Source organism: Engraulis encrasicolus, chromosome 11 (assembly GCF_034702125.1).
Source record: "Engraulis encrasicolus isolate BLACKSEA-1 chromosome 11, IST_EnEncr_1.0, whole genome shotgun sequence".
Lineage (NCBI taxonomy): Eukaryota > Metazoa > Chordata > Actinopteri > Clupeiformes > Engraulidae > Engraulis > Engraulis encrasicolus.
This window is the reverse complement of record NC_085867.1, coordinates 22,823,062-22,843,847: the sequence shown is the minus strand read 5'-3', so window position 1 is coordinate 22,843,847 and position 20,786 is coordinate 22,823,062. Positions and strand designations below refer to the sequence as shown.

Here is a 20,786-nt window from a genome sequence, read left to right as displayed (position 1 = left end):
AGTCTTCCAAAAGACATTACTGATACGAGACCCCAATTAATATATATTTGTTATGATATGAAGGTTTTCAGCAGAGTAATCTGCTTATCAGATAAATAAGATATTAGGATTATATAACATTATGGAGATTATTTTCACATATTAAATCTTTAATGCTCTGCATACCTTAGTGTTCAGAACTGGATGTTCCTGAGGGCTTATGGATGACTGTCTGAGGCAGGGGGGGGAATAGGTCCCGGGCACTTATAATAATTATTAATATATTATTATTATTATTATTATTATTAATATATTATGAATATATTATTATTAAATATATTTTTTTACATTTCTGAAAATAGGGGCCCACCGGGAAATGCCCGCTTTGCCAGATTGCCAGTCCAGCCCTGCTCTGAGGGACTGCATGTGTTACGGGCAGAGTTGTTGTGTAGATTACAGTCTGTTTTGCAGATGTAGCCTGCATGATGTGCTGAATCAATGAACCAAAATATTGCCAGAGTGGAACTAAACTTTGGAATCTTAAGTTTAGCTATGTCAGAAATCCAAGTTATGGATTAAACCTTTGAGAACAAACACTAGATGTAGGCTACTGAATGAAATATGAAGCCCGTTTGAGTCTACCTGATCAGAGACCGTCTGGGTCGTCCCGCCTCATCAACTTTTCACATCGTGTTTTAACTTAGCTTTAACTAGCGTTCACCACTGTGAGATGTACCGTACGGAGTAGCATGGTCAATAATTTCTTTGTCTTTCTCTTATTTTTCTGAGGAGTAGGTTAGTTGCGTGTATCGGGCTCATGTGGACTCCATATTTCTCTGGATACACGTTTAGCATTAACAGCTACTGCTGCCTTGTTGCTAATGCTTGCCTCTGTTGCTAAGGTAACAGTCAGCTAGGGCTCCACAGTGGGGTGATATCTGTTCTACAGGCCCATAGAGGCAGAATCATTATTCCTTTACTAGTGATTTACTCTAAGGCCAAATTAAAGCCTCCAAACAAATGACCAATTCAATGCCAGCGACAAAAGACAGTTAGCAAGCCAGATGAGTCACCAACAGTTGAAATACGCTGAAATGGAACTCTAGGTGATACACTGAAATGGAAATCCAGGTGATCTATTTAAATGGAGGGCAGTGTTTTGAGACAGACCTTGAAGCACTGTCAAAGTGTATTGCTTTTTCCGGGAAAACAGTACAATACACATTCCATCTGTCTGTCTGTGCAAGGGCGTGAAGTGAATTCACCTTCTGTTGACAAGAGGCCGTCAGTGTGAAGAGAGAAAGAATACCAGCAATAAATGGAGGGAAAGAATATGACAAGATATGCACACAAAGCCCTGCAATGTCCAACTAGACTAGGCAAACAAAACAAAACAAAAACATCACAATATGCAAAGACCTTCTTCAAACATGTTTTTACAAAAATATCTCATCTTCAAAAAGACAGCTCAGAATTGTACATGTTGCAACGCCCATACAACCTTTCACTTATTAAATATATCATTTATAAATGTAAATATATCATAGCAATTATGAGCAAAAAAAATGCAATTTTGATATGTGTGCACTATCAACAGGTCCAGAGTCTGGATCTGATTGGCGATTTTCCGTCTCAGTCTGTGTTATCTGTATTGGCCACATCTTCCAGTCTGAGATATTGTTGAATAAAGACTTGGACCACAGGAGACCCTGTCCTGGAAAGCAGGAGGACACGTTCAAACAAAACAGACACAACAACAAAACAATACTGTGGAAATGAAAGGCAATGGGTCTCAGATCATGCAAGACCTTCATAAGGAGTTACCGGCATTTTTACAAAAATACTAATGATCGTATAATACAGTTAATATAATACAGTTTCATCAAATGAGGCGACAAAATAGTAGAAAGAAAGTAAATAAATAAAAATAAAAAGGCAGACTAGTAGCCTAAATAAGGAGATAGATAGATAGAGAGAGAGAGAGCGAGAGAGAGAGAGAGAGAGAGAGAGAGGGAGAGAGAGGGAGAGAGAGAGAGATGGATAGATAGATAGATAGATAGATAGATAGAGAGAGAGAGAGAGAGAGAGAGAGAGAGAGAGAGAGAGAGAGAGAGAGACACCCATTAATACACACATGCAAATACATGAGCGCCTACGCGCACACGCACGCACGCACGCACGCACGCACGCACGCACGCACGCACGCACACACACACACACACACACACACACACACACACGCTTTGGCAATGCAATCATTTATTTTTCATGCCAATAAAGCATCTTGAACTTCAATTTGAAACTGAATTTGAGAGAGAGAGAGAGAGAGAGAGAGAGAGAGAGAGAGAGAGAGAGAGAGAGAGAGAGAGAGAGATAGAGAGAGAGATGTGATGCTCCTTTATGAAAGCACGACTTCTATTCCTCACAGTGCTGTATAACACAAGAGAATGGCTGTCTGTAGTCAGAAGAAAGCGCCCAACACATTAGAGAGGATTTGTGATGGTGACAAATGTAATCGTATTCATAAAGCACTTATAGTGAATCGGAATGATGAGAGCCAGGTCATGTGACAAGACACATCCCATGATGCCTCACTCTCCCAATGCAGAAAAAATGCACAGAAAATGTTTTGCTCTTACTTTAAATAGTTGTTGTTGTTATAACTGCCTCTTTACCTCATCATAAGAATGAACTTAAAATGTATGAAGGTGTTGCAGAACATCTGTGCATGATACCAAAGGTCCAGTGTGCGGTTTGTCCAGAATTTATGCTGCCCATTCACTAAATGTCATCTTTTCTCTGAATGTTTACCACCACATGTCACCACCATCTCATACATGCATTTTGCCTTCATGCCAATCCGCCATTTTGAATTACCAGTCATAAAGAGACAACTGGTTGCAAACTGGTCAGATCAGAAAGTATTAGGTTATTTACTCTGTAAATAGTCAGGGAAAAGATGAAGTTTGTGAATAAGCAACATACATTTTTGAAATCACTTAAATCAAAATTACGAACTGGACCTTTACATGGATACATTACAAGGGCCTAATAATAATAATAATAATAATAATAATAATAATAACAATAACAATAATAATAATAATAATAATAATAATAATAATAACAATAACAATAACAATAATAATAATATGTTCAATTCCAGTTTTAACAAGTTAAAAAATAAAACAAGCAACAAAAAAAGACATGGAGAGTTCTCCTGAGTTCTTCTCTGCAGCTGTTCAGTCTGCAGTAGGGAGGCCCTGCAAGATTGAGGGCCCACCAGGGACCCTGAAAGTCAATTTATCTCCCGTTTTCTCAAGGAGAGAACCTGTAGGACTCCAGCCCTCTACTCCTTTCTTCAACAGACATCCTACAGGGCATTTAGAAGAAGTCCTGGCTCATTTCCTGCTCCCGTATCTGTCTCTGTTCTGGTATGCCCCCAGACAGACAGACAGTCAGACATTCAGCCCTTCCTCCACTTCCAGGAGAGAAAAATAAAAAAAGCTTCCAGTTTAGTCCTGCCCATGGCTGTTTGCTCACTTGCTCACAGCCAGCCATACAGGCATCCAGCCACCAAAATCTTCCAGGAGGAAAATTCTCCAATCTCTGAAAAAAGCTTCTGGCTTAGTCCAGTCCATGGACTCCAGCCAGTCAGTCAGTCAGTCAATCTGTGAGTCTTTGATGTCATAGGGGCCCCGGTGCCGCCTCAAGGGTCGTCCAGAGTGTCCATAGGGGGGCCAGGGCCCAGAGGAGCGGGGAGAGGGGGAGGCGAACGCCCACCGGGGCCGCGTGGTCCGAGGTGCAGGAGCAGACCTCCAGGCCGTTCTCAGCATGGTCGGCCTGCTGTGAGCCCCGTATCCGAGTGTCTGAGTGGTTGGACTCTGTGGCAGTCGGTGAGTCCGACTGCATCTCACTGCACACCAGCCAGTCCTTAGCGATGGAGCGCGGGTAGCCGGCCTCCACCTCCATGTCACTGCCCTCCACCCGCCAGTACTCCTTGCCTTTGAAGAAGTAGGAGGCACCTGGGGAATGGACAGGGGCAGGGGGAGGGAGAGAGAAATTACATTAGAAAAGAATTGACATCACAGATAAAATGCAAAAGACAGAGAGAGAGAGAGATAAGGGGAGAGACAGACTACGAAAGAGAAAGAGGCAGTGAGAGTGAGATTTAATAAAGAAAGGGAGGTAGAAACAATGACAAGACAGAGACACAAAAATAGAGGGGAAAAGAATGGAAACAAGGAGGTGAATGAATGCAGAGAGAGAGAGAGAGAGAGGGGGCTATGGTTAGGAGAGATGGACAAGAATGCTAGGCACTTCGAGGAGTCAAATAACAAAAACAAAACACACATGAACCGTGTTTGGTAGGGGATGGATTTTTTCTTTTGTCAAAATAAAAGAAAACCACCATAGAGCCACAGGATGTATCCAAAACACACACCCTCACTCCACGGCTCAGTCAAAACCAAATACACTTTCATCTCTTCATCTCTTTCGCATGCGACCAAAACATGTCGGCTTGATGTCCACGTAAAAATAAAGGACTTTTAAACGGATTTCAGAGTGCCTCGGACCCCCTCTGTCTGTACCAAGGTTTCATTTTTGGATACTGATGAGCACCTGAATATGTTGTATGAAACTACCCCACAGACTCTTCTCTCTCTACACTTTCATCTCTACTTGAGCTTCCCTGTCCTTGATCACCTTTATATCTTTGTGCTTATGTTTTCATGCCAATTTCCAATGCTGTCTGCCTATAACACCTAAAACCAGCAACCCGTTTAAATGGCTATCCCTATGCTTTCATTTCAGGTGCTCATCCTGCAGCGAGTTTCTTTGTGTTCCACACAATATCACCTCACGAAATGTAACTGCTTTTCCTTTTTATTTGCACTTCTGTTTCATGCAGAGATGCCGATTATGAGGTGCCAACATATACCGTGGTCCTCTGTGTTGATGAAGCTTGAGCTAACAATATAAGAGACACTGAAACATTAATAATTTAAATAGCAGCCATGAAAGTAACAGCTGTATCAAGCACCTTTTACATCACACTGCCTGTTTTTTTCTTTTCTGTGTTTACCCTCGCTCATCTCCTCCCTGCCCCTCTCTCCTCACCGCTCCTGTTCACCTCACCCCTCTTCTCCTCTCTTCTCCTCTCCTCTCCTCTCCTCTCCTCTCCTCTCCTCTCCTCTCCTCTCCTCTCCTCTCCATGAAAAGTAGTGTGTTGCCAAAGGTGGTACCTGACAAAACAAACACATAGGCCTACTGGTAATCACATTTCTAGCTTCCCCTGTCTTCTGTCTTCTGTCTTCTGTCTTTTGTCTTCGCTCTTCTGTCTTCGCTCTTCTCTGCTCTTCTCTTCTCTTCTCTTCTCTTCTCTTCTCTTCTCTTCTCTTCTCTTCTCTTCTCTTCTCTTCTCTTCTCTTCTCTTCTCTTCTCTTCTCTTCTCTTCTCTTCTCTTCTCTTCTCTTCTCTTCTCTTCTCTTCTCCACTCTTTTCTCATTTCCTCTCCATCTCTTTTCAGTGTGACTGTCCATTTCATTGTCATTGCCCGCCCCGTTTTGCTACTTGGGATAAGCGTCTGCGGGTTAAAACGGGAAAAATTGGCCATTTGGCGTTTTTTTCAGCCATTTTGGGCCCATAGAAGTCAATGTAATTTGTTGAATTTGGGTGGAATTTAGCGCATTTTGGCGGTTTTTGAGAACATTTTGGGCGGGATTTGGTCAGACAAATCTGGCAACACTGACCAGGGAGTGAATGTACTGAGCTGTTGCTGCTGCTGCTGCTGCTGCTGTGTAAAATTGACATTGTGTGTGTGCTGTAGTGGTGGGTCTGCTGTGCTGTGCTGTGGCTTAAGAGTTAAGACTGGCTCAAACTACACGACTCCCGATTTTGTGTTCGATTTTGACGTCGGGCTGCGCCACACACAAGAAGAGAATCGCACCTGTCAATCTTATCCCTGGTTTTAGCCACCCAAGACAATGCCTAACGTTCTATTTCCAGTCGCAAATATCAAACACTGTTTGATTTATACGATTTGCAATCTGCAACTCTTTGAGTTGCCAAAGTTCTATCTTAGAACGCTGTACATGACGAGGAAATCTTTCCCGACAATCGCTTGCGATAGTCCTGGGGGTAACGTTCCACTGATTGCCGTAAGGGAGAATTGGGCCGATAGTCGTGTAGTTTCAGCCTGGCTTTAGTGAGTGTGGTGGGCTATTGTGCTGGGTATGCTGTGCTGTGCCTTGGGAGTTAGTGAATGTGGTGGGCTGCTGTGCTGTGCTGGCTGGCTGGCTGGCTGGCTGTGAGTGAGTGTGGAGGCTTTGAAGTGGCTCCATCTCCCAGAGTGCCAGAGTCCAATGCAGCTCATAGCAGGTGTGCAGCCCCAGGGGGAACTGTGGGGACGTGAGGGACATACACTACTACTGCTGTTAGTCTGTTAGGGAAGTACCACAGTATCAGAGGCCTTAAATTTAAATTCAAAATTCACACACACACACACACACACACACACACGCGCGCGCACACGCACACACACACACACACACACACACACACACACACACACACACACACACACACACACACACACACAGCAAAAACATTCTCAATTGCCACATCCCAGCCCTCCAGCAGGCCTCTAATGTCTTTGCCACTTCCTGTGCTATATGCTGGAGATGAGATGCTGCTTCCTCTGAATTATAGATGCCAACTACCACAAGCACAGAGGTGGGGATGCTAAATACTTATAGCATAGCATAGCATAGCATAGCATAGCATAGCATAGCATAGAATAGAATAAAATAGAATAGAATAGAATAGAATAGAATAGAATAGAATAGAATAGAATAGAATAGAATATCTTTTGTTTGTCATTGTTATCATAACAACGAAATTGCAATACTTCTGGTAGATAAAGAACCTCTCGCTGCTAGGGGAGGCCAAACAAGAGACCTAAGTAAAGTTTGAAAACCACAGCACTCATAGGCACTCTCATGTAGACCAACACAGACACACAGACAGACAGACAGACAGACAGACAGACAGACAGACAGACAGACAGACAGACAGACAGACAGACAGACAGACAGACAGACACACACACACACCGGCACTCTCATGCAACAAAGTTTGAAAACCACAACACTCATAGGCACTCTTATGCAGACCAACACACGCACGCACACATGCAAGCACGCACGCACGCACGCACGCACACACGTGCGCGCACGCACGCATGCACACATGCGCACACACGTACACACACACACATACACACACACAGGCTCAAAAGACACGGTTCTGAAAGTGTCTTCTACTCGCTTCTGAATAAGAGATGGCGAGAGCAGAGGTCAGAGGTGAAGGAGAAGACTCAGCCTAATACACAGACTGATTCTCAGACTGAATACACAAGATGTACCTGAACACACTTGAATTGAGGAGTGTTTGTGGAGAGAGAGAGGGTGAAAGACTGTGTGTGTGTGTGTGTGTGTGTGTGTGTGTGTGTGTGTGTGTGTGTGTGTGTGTGTGTGTGTGTGTGTGTGTGTGTGTGTGTGTGTGTGTGTGTGTGTGTGTGTGTGTGTGTGTGTGTGTGTGTGTGTGTGTACCCATGTCTGAAGCATTTATCAACGACTGGGGTGATAAATGTTCTATGTGTCTGTGTCTACTGATCCAGTGCCACAGCCAATTTACTGGGAACAACAGCACATAGCAAACAAAACTTCTTTACACCTATCACAAATCATGTCAGACAGCTGCACTGTTTGCCAGCCCACTCACTGAACTGCTCAGTGCTGGCTTCAATGCCTGTTATGCACAGTGTGTGAATTGGCTATCTGGGATGCACACTTTCAAGTTCATCATGTGAGACATGTACTACACTACTCTCCACTCACTCTCACAGAGAGGTTGTAAACAGTTGTGAACTTGTTCTGTAGCTTAGACTGTGCATAATGTAGCAGAGATGGGACCAAATCACTCATTTGTTAGTCACAAATCAGTCTCAAGTCCTTCCAATCAAGTCAGAGTCAAGTCTCAAGTTAAGACGCATTTTTACTAAGTCAAGTCCACGTCCAAATCTTGCTCAAGCCAAGCCAAGTCAAGTCTGATTCTTTCCAAGTCCTTACCACCTTGTAATCTCAACATTGACAATTACACTTGGTCATCAATGCATTACTTCTCCACACTATGTCCCCGTTTGCCAGTAGTGTCCAAAAATAGTAGGCTTACTGGTACTGATTATTGCAAGTCACTGCAAGTTAGAGCCAAGTCACAAGTCATTCCTGATATTGCCAAGTCAAGTCACAAGTCATTTGTGACTCAAGTCTGACTCAGTCCAAGTCACAAGTCAGAGGTCCACATCTCTGCAGTATAGTATACAGATACACAATACAGTGTAGTTTACTTCTGTTCAACACAACATTGGTTGATTTCACTTGTTTTGTATCAGCCCAAAGGGAAACTTGTACGGCAGTCAGGCACGCAGTATGAAATGTCTCAATGCACTCAGATATAAAAGAAGGGGGAGGTGATACAAGATAGTAAAACTAATAAAACCATGACAATAATTTCTAAAACTGTTTCATGACTGAGAGAACATTTCTAGAGTCAATATTTCTGTGAAATGATAGCAGCAAACACACAAACACTTCACGTTCTGTGCAGCAAGACAATAAAAACAATAAAACCATAACAATAACAAATTATTTTTACCATAACAATAAAAATCAGTTTAATGATTGAAAGAACATTTATAGAGTCAAGATTTTTGTGAAATGATAGCAGCAAATACACAAACACTTAACGTTCTGTGCAACAACCAAACCAACCTAAGATGTCCCAAGAATTGCATAAATAAGTCTTTGGAGAGAGAACTACTCAAATTATTTTGGAAATGCTGTGTGTGTGTGTGTGTGTATGTGTGTGTGTGTGTGTGTGTGTGTGTGTGTGTGTGTGTGTGTGTGTGTGTGTGTGTGTGTGTGTGTGTGTGTGTGTGTGTGTGTGTGTGTGTGTGTGTGTGTGTGTGTGTGCACTTACCATCTGACCAGCGCATGGCATCGTCTAAGAGCATGGGTATGCCCTTCCAGAGGGCGCTGTCTTTGGGGTAGCCCTGGTCCATGCGTCTCAGGTGGTCGTCATAGCGCCAGTAGCTGCTGTCCTTGAAGAAGTAGGTCTTGTCATTATGGAGCCACACGAACACGGCATCCACACCCTCCATGGGCAGCCCAAAGTCACTGATGGGCCGCGGGTAGCCCTCCTCCACGTTGTTGTCTTTGAACACCCAGTACTTTGCACCTGATGGAGAGATTGAGGGACAGAGGGATGGGTGTGGTGAGTGGTGGGGACAGAGAGATGGGGAGGAGAAAGACAGAAATGGAAAGAGCAAGATAGAGAGAGATGGAAAGGGGAAGAAATCATAATCATACAAAATCATCCAGATTGTTCCCCTGTTAATATTTCAGATTTAAACAAAGTCAATAGGCGGATGAGATGAGAAACACAATGTGGAGGCAGCCCTTCAAAAGCTGACTCAAACTGTAGTAAAGGTCCCATTTCCTTCGATTGTGTGGCCATAAATATTAAACCAGTATAACAAAGACAAAAACACTCACATCCGTCTCAAAAGTTTTGGGTGCAGGACTAGCAAAGTCACATGAAAAAATAAAATACATTAAAATTGTAATACATTAAAATAACAGAAACGGGAGCTTGGTGTGCAGACTTTATTTTCTTTAAAAAATATATATATATATATTAAAACTTCATCTGCATCTGTGTCCTTCCACAAAACTTCTCGTACCCACAATGCACCTCAAACGTCTATGTGGAGAGGTGAGAGAGTAGAAGGATCAGGAAGGACGCTCAACACCTTGTAGTCTAATGCTCTACACTGGGTGCTTAACTTCGTCAATGAATTAACTCAAATCTCAAAAATAAATGAATAAAGAAGCACTGATCAGATTTCTTTTTGCTTGTGAGGCGATTAAAAAAGCAAAAAGAAATCTGATGAGTGCTTCTTTATTCTTTTTTTTTTGAGGTGAGAGAGTTCAAATATGAGCTGTGGGGCCAAATGGAAAGATAGTCCAATGAGCTTCACAGAGCGTAGAACATTGATCTCTTTCCTTCTAAATGCATCCCAACAGAGGCGGTGTAATCACAGGACAATCACAGAAGTAAATGCCGTCTCAAACAACTCCCTGAAAGTTGTGCAATTAAGTTTTACAAGACGTTGATTAATTTATAACTTGTGCAATCTCATATAGAAGGTGGACTAAATGATTGTGTTCAGGAATCTTTTCTGAGTGACTATTCTGAGCCTTGTGCCCATTTCATTGTCAAGCAAACCCACTCATTCAGATAGCGTGGGGCATTTTTTTAGAATGACTGTTACAATGCAGTAATACTGACATGGGTTTGGGTTAGGACCATCATTTCTCATTGCTGGGCACAACCATGTTCACCATTTCTGGCGATGCACTCTGGTACTGGCCTTGGTCCTGATCTGGTGTTCCCCTGGCCTCTCTGACTGTCAATCTCTTACAATTTCTGAGAATAACGTGTGTTTTGGGTTATAGGGCAAGGAGATTTTGGTTTTACTGGGCCTCTCCCATCTGTTAGATAGAAAGATCCAACCAGAGGCTCGGTTTGTGCAGGAGGGTCTGTGTATTGTGTGTGGGCACCTTTGAAGAAGACGATCTTGTGGTCCCCTGGCCTCTCGTAGACGGCGTCCACACTGTCCAGGTTGGGGGGAAGACCCCTCCAGAAGCGGTGGATCTGGGCCGGACGCAGCGATACCAGGTGCTTCTCCCGAGTCAAACGCCAGAAATACTTTCCTACAGGGGATTGGATGAGGAGCCACAGTCATTATGTGTCATTAGGAGTGTTAAGTTGTGTGTGTGTGTGTGTGTGTGTGTGTGTGTGTGTGTGTGTGTGTGTGTGTGTGTGTGTGTGTGTGTGTGTGTGTTTGTGTGTGTGTGTGTGTGTGTGTGTGTGTGTGTGTGTGTGTGTGTGTGTGTGTGTGTGTGTGTACGCGACGCGTGTGTGTGTGCATGTGGGCGTGCGTGTGTGTGCGCGTGCGTGCGTGAGTGCGTGTGTGTGTGTGTTTGAATGTGGAGGTGGCCAGAGTGAACATGTGTGAACAATCTGTTACTGACAGATGCAGCCAACCAGAACCCAGAAACAGACCGTCCATCTTCCCATTACTCTCTCTGTCCATCTTTAAGCTACGTTCACATACAATACTCGCTGCTAGCTCACTCGCCTACTTGGCACTCGCTCATGGAACGTTCGGTAAATGTTCCCGCCGCTTTAACTGCCAATACAAAAGAGAGAAGTACCGAATTCTGCATTCCAATTGGTTAATCGCTTACTCGCCTCGCTCAAAGTTCAAATATTAGGCTCGTTCGTGACGACGCATCGCTTGTACAATCCTCGCCTGCTCGCCTCGCTAACTCCCACTCTCTTCGTCCTCCATCATCTTTATTCCTATTTTCTCTCTAATGGAACTGTGTACTGAGCAATCCATCATCACTCAGTTTCATTTTCATAATCAATTAGTTATCATTGACACTTACTCCTCCCCTTCCCACCCTCCCATGAATGCCTTAATGCTTTCAACATCTTAATATTTGGTCTTGTTTTATCACTATGTTCTGATGAGTATTTGAAGTTCTCCCGTATGTTGCTTCCTAAGTGCATGACAATTTCTCTATCATTATGATAAAAAACAACTTCAAGGGAATTGTATGTGTACGTTCAAAGTGTTTGTGTAAATTACAGTAATTCCCACATGTCATGAGGTCTTATACACACCGGACGCGGGTTTCTGCCTACAATCCGCGATGCGCATCCAGCTGATTAATCAGAAGTGACCACACCAAGCGCGGATCCACTGCCTATTCGAATGCGGTGACTAGGCAACGTAACGACAACTGTCACTCGCAACGTAGCCTAATCGAAGGTGTTGTGTCATTAAATGATGTGAAAACATACACAAAATGCTTTGTCCATTCATCTATGTAAAATAAATAGAAGACAAGCTCTTTCCTTGCTCTCCTAACGTTGGATAGGGAATCTGATATGAATGTTGATAACGGTCTCCTATCGAACATCTGGAAATCCGCCGCGGGTTTTCCGCCTTGAGTTGAACTTTTTTCAACTCGATCCGCCCGGCGCGGAGAGGCGGAGAATCCGCAACCCGCCTTGCGCTGATATCAGACGCGTAATCCGCTCATTTTCATTGACAAACAATAGAATACATCCGCCTCCTACTGTAAAATCCGCGTTCTGTGTGATCGCGCCCTTATTCTGCATCCTGCATCATCTTTATTCCTATTTTCTCTGCAATGCAACTGTGTACTGAGCAATCCATCATCATTCATTTCCATTTTCATAATCAACTATACAAAGTAGCTGTCATTATCACTCCCTCTCTCGCGTACACATCCCTCTCTCCTCTCCACCTTTACACTCTCCTCCTCCCACCTTCTCTCCTCTCGACTCTACTCCACTCCACTCCTCTTTGCTCCTCTGTGCTTATGTGTGTTCTGTCTGTTCTCTTACCTTTGAAAAAGAAGGCCTCTCCTCGAATCTGGGCCACAGCATCAAAGTGAGTGGTGCAGCGGTCTGGTGCATCACGGGCTGGCCTGGAAGGGAGAAGGAAACAGGTGCCAGGTAGAGCCATGTGCAGGTAGTTGTACATATAACATTTGTAATGTGTAAAGTTCAGGCAAGTTAAGTAAGTAAGTTTTGCAGAGCACAGGATTTCTACCAGGCACAAGGAAAGGAAAGTCATGAGGCAAAAAAATCAATTCAGGACAAAAAATGACTTTGATCATTATTTTAGCAATGTGATGATATTTTGAATCATTAAGTTCAGGCGACTTTTGAGCAAAGTTAGCAGAATGTGTGAATTTTATTTACTATCTGATCGCCTCATCTTTTCACTGACTCTACTGTACTGCAGCAGCTCCTGACAACTGAGGTGTTCGTGCTTCTCCTGCCCTTGAATTACTTGCAATGTTCCAGCCGAGTCTTTTAGTACATTTTTTAGCTATGTCTGCCTTGAGAATGAATTTGCTTTCATTGAATCTTGCCAAGAATGACTTTTTTTTAGAAAAGTAGCGGGAATTTTATTTACTATTTGATCAGCTCTTCTTTTCACTGACTGTGCTGCACTGCAGAGGCTCCAATGAGGTGTCCATGCTTCTCCTGCCCTTGAACACTTTCAATGTTCCAGTCCAGTCTTTTAGTAAAGCAAGTTTTTAGCTATGTATACCTTGAGAATGAATTTGCTTTCATTGAATCTGGCAAATAATTACTTTTGTGTTTTGCACAGGTGGTTTGTTAGGTTTAAAGACCCTGTGTATTTTTTTTAGATTTTCATGTTGCTTGTTCACAAGAAAGTTGCTTAAAATGTACTTTTGAATACACAGTAGACAAAAGACATAAAATGCATTACAGCTATGCTACTATAGGGACAGCAAACAGCGTGCTGATTAAAATGTTTTGATTCAGTCTGTAGCTACCCCTCTCCCTCACGCCTCTCATCCCTCCCATCCCCTTTCTTTGCTTGCCAACTCCTGTGTGTGTGCATGTGTGTGTGCGTGTGTGTGTTTGTGTGTGTGTGTGCGTGTGTGTGTGTGTGTGTGTGTGTGTGTGTGTGTGCGTGTGCGCGCGTGTGCGTTTGAGTGTGTGAGTTAGTATTTGAACAGCACACACTCACACATGTTCCCTGCCAACACCAGTGCTGGCTGTCACACTGGCATTCTGGATGGCACATCTCTCTCAGTTCAGTTTGATCTCTCTCTCTCTCTCTCTCTCTCTCTCTCTCTCTTTCTCTCTCTCTGTCACCATTTACACACATACGTATGGACATTTTGGAAAACTCATCAGTATCACAATATCAGTGTGGAAAAATATCCACATATGTTTCAGCAACGTCGAAGACAAAAAAAAGCCCAAAAGCCACACATGGCATCAAGGGGCAATGATGGGATGAGGTGTTGTGCTCAGCTCACCAGCAGCTTGCTGAGTAGAGCGGAGGAGAGAGGAGCCAAGCATCTGAATGAAGTACGAGTCCAACTACGCGTCACCCTAACTCTGAGGAGAGAGGCTGTACGAGCCTGACGTGATCGGTTTGTTAATGGAAAATCAATTACCGCCACAGTGGCTCCTTTTGTGAGTGGCAAACGGGGTCTCGCTCCTGATTAACAAAGGCCTCCATTCAGGGCTTATTAATGCAAGGCGAGTTTGGCTGACTGTTATGGCACTCTGCAAGTGCATTACTGTATTTGTGACCCCTCACTGATTAGATCCACCCTCTCTCTTTATCTGTCACTTCTGGAGAGAATGTGTGTGTGTGTGTGTGTGTGTGTGTGTGTGTGTGTGTGTGTGTGTGTGTGTGTGTGTGTGTGTGTGTGTGTGTGTGTGTGTGTGTGTGTGTGTGTGTGTGTGTGTGTGTGTGTGTGTGTGTGTGTGTGTGTGTAAGTGGGGCGGGGGGCAGGGGAGCAGAGGGGCAGAAGAGAGAGGACTCACACGGTGTGATGGGATTTCAAATGGTTATTGCCGTGGAATGAATCAAAGTGCAGTGCACTCTACTGGTTGCAGACATTTACCATGTATTGTGTGTGTGTGTGTGTGTGTGTGTGTGTGTGTGTGTGTGTGTGTGTGTGTGTGTGTGTGTGTGTGTGTGTGTGTGTGTGTGTGTGTGTGTGTGTGTGTGTGTGTGTGCGTGTGCGTGTGCGTGTGCGTGTGCGTGTGCGTGTGCAGAGGTTCAGACTTACGGGACAGTGGATCTGTTCTCGGGCAGGTCCAGAAGAACCGGGGGCTCAATGGACGGATCACCAGATGACACTGACACTGAATCTCGCACTCCTGCACAGAAACAGAGAGGAGGAAAGGTATATTGAGAGTAACATCATCCCTGCACACATACAGAGAGGAAGAAATGTAGTATATCGAGACCAACATCATCCCTGCACACATAGAGAGAGGAAGAAAGGTATATTGAGACAAACATCACCCCTGCACACATACAGAAAGAGAAGAGATATTGAGACTAACATCACCCCTGCACACATACAGAAAGAGAAGATATATTGAGACTGACCCCTGGCACACAGCAGGGAAGAGATGGACCCATTTAAGCCTGATGCTGCGTATACGCTGCATTGAACTAGGCACCTGGAGCGACATACACGCTGCATTCAGACTCTTGAGATTATTTTTTTTAATGAAAAAAATGTGGACATACAGTTGAGGACGATATTATTAGCCCCCCTCCTGAAATTAGACATATCTCTTGATTTCTCAGTAAGAATGACCATTATTAACCGTTTCTGTTATTCTGGAAACAGATACACCATGGAGATAGTATCCAATAAATCAAATTTGGACTTTTTCATTTTCACAATGAGTTTAAACTAAAAAGTGTAAAAATGGCAAGGACAAAATTATTAGCCCCCTTATCATTAATAGTCAATACAGTGCCATTTATGAACAAAAAATGACACCAGGCACTTTGATTAGTTGTTAACTATGTTGGCACATGTCCTACCAGGGATTTTGGCCCATTTTTTCATTGCAAATAGTTAAGCTGGTCCAAATTGCATGGATGTTGAGGATGGACATTCATTTTCAGCACTCTTCAAATACTATCTGAAGGATTGAGGTCTGAACCACTCCGTGACCATGGTTTTAGTATCCTTGAAGAACATTTGAACTATTTTGGATGCAAGTTTTGGGTTATTATCTTATTGAAAGATCCAGTGAAGATCTTAGCTCCCTCTATGAGCATATTTTTGCAATGTAACTTTCCACATTCTATCATCATTTTCAGTTTTTATGGTGCCGTACACCCAAACAAGGTTTCCTGTGGCTGAGGCTGCCACAGAATGATGCATCCACCACCATGTTTAATTGTGGAAACCATCTTATAACGATTCAAGGCCTATCCCTTTCTTCACCTGACAGAAGCAGAATTCATGCATCAAAGCAGGTGCAATTGAATATCATCAGATGAAAGCAGAGACGTTCAAAGCTCATTTTTGACTTTCAAATGTTCACAGGCAAAGTTCAATAACACTCTGATATTCACTCTCTTTAGTAAAGGGGTTCTTCTGTGATGATGGCCCCAAAGCCCAATATGATGACAAGCCCTAACAACTGTCTTTCTTGGGGGGGGAAAAAACCTCCAGGTGAGGCCAGGTCAATAACAATCATCTAGGCAGGTGTCCAATGCTTCTTTGGTCTAATGACGCTAAGCAGTTTCCACAGTTACACATAGTGGAAGGGCATCAAGTTTAGTCTGTTATTCAGCCTCAGACACAGGGAGTCTGGGTCTGAATCTGGATTGCTGGGTCTTCCAACAACATTGTAACCCAAAGCATACATTTAGATTAGTTCAGAGGTTCTTCAAGGACACTAAAACCATGATATTGGAATCACCCGCTCATAGTCCAGTCCTCAATCCCACTGAGAGTCTGTGGTTAATGTCTATGCTCAGCATCCATGTGATTTGGACCAGCTAGAACACTTTGCAGTGAAGAAATGGGCCAAAATCCCTAGTGGGGCATGTGCCAACCTAGGTAGCAACTTATCAGAGCCTGTTGTCAGTTTTGGTTCATAAATGGTGCCATATTGACTATTAATGATCAGGGGGCTAATAATTTTGTCCTTGTCATTTTTGCCCTTTTTTGTTTAAACTCATCGTAACAATAGAAAAATCCAAATTCAACTCATTGAACATTGTGTCCATCAGTGTATTTGTTTCCAGAATAACAGAAACGGTTAATAATGGTCATTCTTACTGAGAAATCAAGAGAAATGTCTAATTTCAGGAGGGGGGCTAATAATATCGTCCTCAACTGTATGTAAGAGCTGAATGAACACATTCTAATGCAAGATGAAAGTTCTATCCTTTAAATGCAACTTATGTCATGTTTTATGTGTTTCAGAGGCTGAGATGTTTACACTTTTGTAGGTTGAGGGCACATTTTACCAAAAAGGGCTTTGGTATTGAGCAGGCGTTTTTGGTGCCTTAAATGGATCAAGACTGTGGTACTATGTGCAGTGATTGGCAGGAGTGCACATTTGCACATGCCTACACATACAGACAGAGAGACTGACAGACACAGACAGACAGGCAGGCAGGCAGGCACGCATGGAAGGTGGGGGCCCCTAGGCTGCAGCCATATCTAGACTGTGCATTAATCCGGCCCTGCGCACGCACACATGCACACACACACGCAAGCACGCAAGCTTGCAATCAGTCTCAGGTACACTTCTCTTACACACTCTCTTTCTACATCACGCACACACACTTATTATCTCCAGCTGTCTCCTTTCTTAATTACTCTTTCTCTCTCTCTTATATTACACACACACCGTCTTTCACACCTACACACACTCCCACTGTGTCGACAAAAGGCAAGCAGACAGGCCGGCCGGCAGACTGAGAAATAGAATATTGTTGTTGTTGGCCCTCAGACACTGAGCCTTCCTACACAGAGCAGAGCAGAGTGTAGAGTTTCACAGAGTTACAAGGCTGTAGGGGTGTAAATCACAGCCTTTGTGATGATTCGATTCAATATCGATTTCTTAGGCCAGCGATTCGATTATTTTCGATACTTCGATACTGCTCCTCGATTCAAATCAAAAAGTAACGATTAATCCAATAATAATTAATCGATTCTCTTGTGGAGGAATCGATAAATTGAATCGCCGGCTGTAGGGTCGATGCATCGATATAAAACGATTAGTATTTACACCCCTACAAGGCTGACTCACCCAGCAGAACGGAAACAAAGGAGAAACCTTTCGAACAAAACTCCTGACTGAGCAAAAAAAACCAAAACGAAACCAACAACAAAAAAACATTCAGACGAGATACCAAAACCAATCTCTTCACCTCCCGAGGACAGGAGCAGCTTAGGTAAATGTTCCAGCAGCTCGACTGATCACAAACACAAACACTGTGGCAATGACATCTCACACCCGCACAGCGTCCTCCTTTCACTCCAGACAAAAGGCACAGGAGGACAGCACACAAACCACAGAGGATATAAAAACGTGAGTGGTTTCTGCATGGAGAGAGAATGTGTCTGTGTGTTATACTGTACCTACATCCACAAGAGGCAATTAAAAGGCAGCAAACTTTCAGCAGGCAACAGAGACAGCAGAAAGAGGATGTTGTACAGAATGCTGTCACTGATGAATGTGCAGTAGGAGTTAGATCCTTTAGTGGCATGTGGCATGTGCCAGTGACATGCGGAAGTGGTATCATTGGCATGCTATTATAAAACAAAGTTTCCCACTGACAGGTTAGGTTTAGGAATAAGTTTGGTTTAGGCAAAGTTTGGCATGTTTATAGGTTGGTGTACACACATTTTTCACTGACAGGTTAGGTTTAGGAATGAGTTTTGGTTTAGGCATAGTTCGATATCGACATGCGGAAGTGGCATCTGGCATGCTGAAACACATTTTTCCACTAACAGGTTAGGTTTAGGAATGAGTTTTGGTTTAGGCACTATTCGGTTGTGTTACAGGTTAGGTTTAGGAAAAAAGTTTAGGGTTAGGCACAGTTTGACATCATGTAACCATAGTAACCAACCGTGACATGCCAACCATGACGGTTGACATGCCCGTACACTGTTGTAATTACAGACCTAGAATACATAAATAATTAAAAATAATACTTATTAATAATAAATATGATCACACTTATTAATAAGTTAGTATAGGTCTGTGGTTAATATACAATCAATGGACATGTCACTGCAGCACTTCCGCATGTCACTGGCACATGCCACATGCCACTAAATGATCTAACCCCCTCTCTGAATGTGGGCATGTGTATCTGTGCACACGTGTGTGTGTGTGTGTGTGTGTGTGTGTGTGTGTGTGTGTGTGTGTGTGTGTGTGTGTGTGTGTGTGTGTGTGTGTGTGTGTGTGTGTGTGTGTGTGTGTGTGTGTGTGTGTGTGTGTGTTTGTGTGTGTGTGTGTGTGTGATTGTTAATGTATTCAGGTGTGTGTGTGTGTGTGTGAATGTGTGTGTGTGTGTGTGTGCCTGTTACTGTCATATAGGCCTACTGTATCTATCTCAGCTATCCTCATTCCAAATTACAGATATGTCCAAGTTTACAAGTTTACACCCCTTCTGCATACAGTCAAGCCCGCCGACAGCCTTTACTGGGCCCGGGGCGAAATCATCTGAAAGAGCCCCCCCCCTTATCAATACACACAATGAAATGAGGATCAAATTCTGGGCCCCTTCTCTTTGCGGGCCCGGGACAACATACCTGTTTGTCCCCAACTGTCGTAGGGCCTGCACAGTAACGTGCTTGTGAGAGCAGTTTGGAGGTCTGCTAAATAGACTTGTCATCACCTGTCACATGCCCTGGGCGAGCACCCCCTTTCCTTTTTTAGAAATATGCATCTGTAAGCTGTCGTACACCTGATCCAGTACCTACATACAGTATGCAATGAGTGCCCATGAATAATCAGTGTCAATGTTAAGTTTAATGTGTTCACGTTCTAATTCTGGGATTTCCGGGCATGATATGGCGCAGCGGTGTAGTCTACTTTTTTTAAGTGGGTATACTGTATATTCGAGCATTTTTTGAAGTGGGTATACTGTATACATTTGTGCTATTCTAAACAATGGATCAATCAATTTTAAGTGGGTATACTAAAGTCCCTAAAATTTAGAAGTGGGTATAGACCGTATACCTGCGTTCTACGTAGACTACACCACTGATATGGTGCCCCCAAGACATTTGGTGCCTTAGGCGACTACCTTGTCTGCCTATGCCTATCGCCGGCCCTGCATGGGCAACGGATAGGCTCGGACACGGAAAAAATTAATTAGTCTCGGGCCCGGGTCGGATTCGAGAACTTTTCTGTCGATTGAGGGCCGGGCTCGGACAGAAAAAAAAAACCTCCCCGAGCCACACTCTATTCTGCATGCAGTAATGTGCTTGTGAGAGCAGTTTTATGGTTTGCTAAATAGAGTTGTCATCACCAGTCATGTCATGTGCCTCTTCTGCTGGCTACTTCTGCTGGCCTGCCCCTGAGTTGAACTCAGCTGACCTCTGACCTCAGCCATCCATTTCCTGCACATGTGTGTGTGTGTGTGTGTGTGTGTGTGTGTGTGTGTGTGTGTGAGAGTGTGCGTGTGCGTGTGCGTGTGCGTGTGCGTGTGTGTGTGCGCGCGTGACTGTAAGAGACTCAGATACACTCAGATTTCTGCTGTATGTTTACTGCAATGGGCAATTATGTGTATTAGGTATTGTCTATGTATCTATGTAAGCTGTCAGACACCTTAATTTCCCTCTGGATTAATAAAAGTACTCTACTCTACTCTACTCTACTCTACTCTACTCTACTCTACTCTACTCTACTCTACTCTACTCTACTCTACTCCATATACTAGTAATGTGCTTGTGAGAGCAGTTTTATGGTTTGCTAAATAGAGTTAGTAGTTCAGATACACCGCGTGTTCGTGAGGTGCGTCTCCAGTTGAATAACTTAAAAGGTGAGAAAGGGGATCACACTCTGGTTCTTCTTTTCTTCTTCTTCTTTTTAAAAAAAAAAATATATATTTTATAATTATTTTAATTATATTTTAATTTAATTTATATTTTAATATTTAATTATTTTTAATTGTATTTATTATGTAAAAGAAAAGAAGAATCCGTGTGCGATCCACTTTCTCACTTGCTAAATAGAGCTGTCATCACCCGTCCTATCTGCTGGCTATTTCTGCTGGCCTGCCACTGAGTTGACCTCAGCTGACCTCTCCA

General features: G+C 43.4%; 1 protein-coding gene across 1 annotated transcript in view; it reads right to left on the bottom strand.

Moving 5' to 3' along the window:
- Positions 1–2,242: 2,242 nt before the first annotated feature.
- The window catches only part of LOC134458097 (matrix metalloproteinase-17-like), a 104,444-nt gene continuing 85,900 nt past the window's right edge, over positions 2,243–20,786 (bottom strand). Inside the window, exons 5-9 of the mRNA XM_063210221.1 lie at positions 14,769–14,859; positions 12,547–12,629; positions 10,665–10,817; positions 9,022–9,279; positions 2,243–4,004 (exon numbers count right to left, since the gene is read on the bottom strand). Coding sequence (XP_063066291.1) covers positions 3,667–4,004; positions 9,022–9,279; positions 10,665–10,817; positions 12,547–12,629; positions 14,769–14,859 — 923 coding nt within the window. The 3' untranslated portion in view covers positions 2,243–3,666. The remainder of the gene's footprint in view (positions 4,005–9,021; positions 9,280–10,664; positions 10,818–12,546; positions 12,630–14,768; positions 14,860–20,786) is intronic.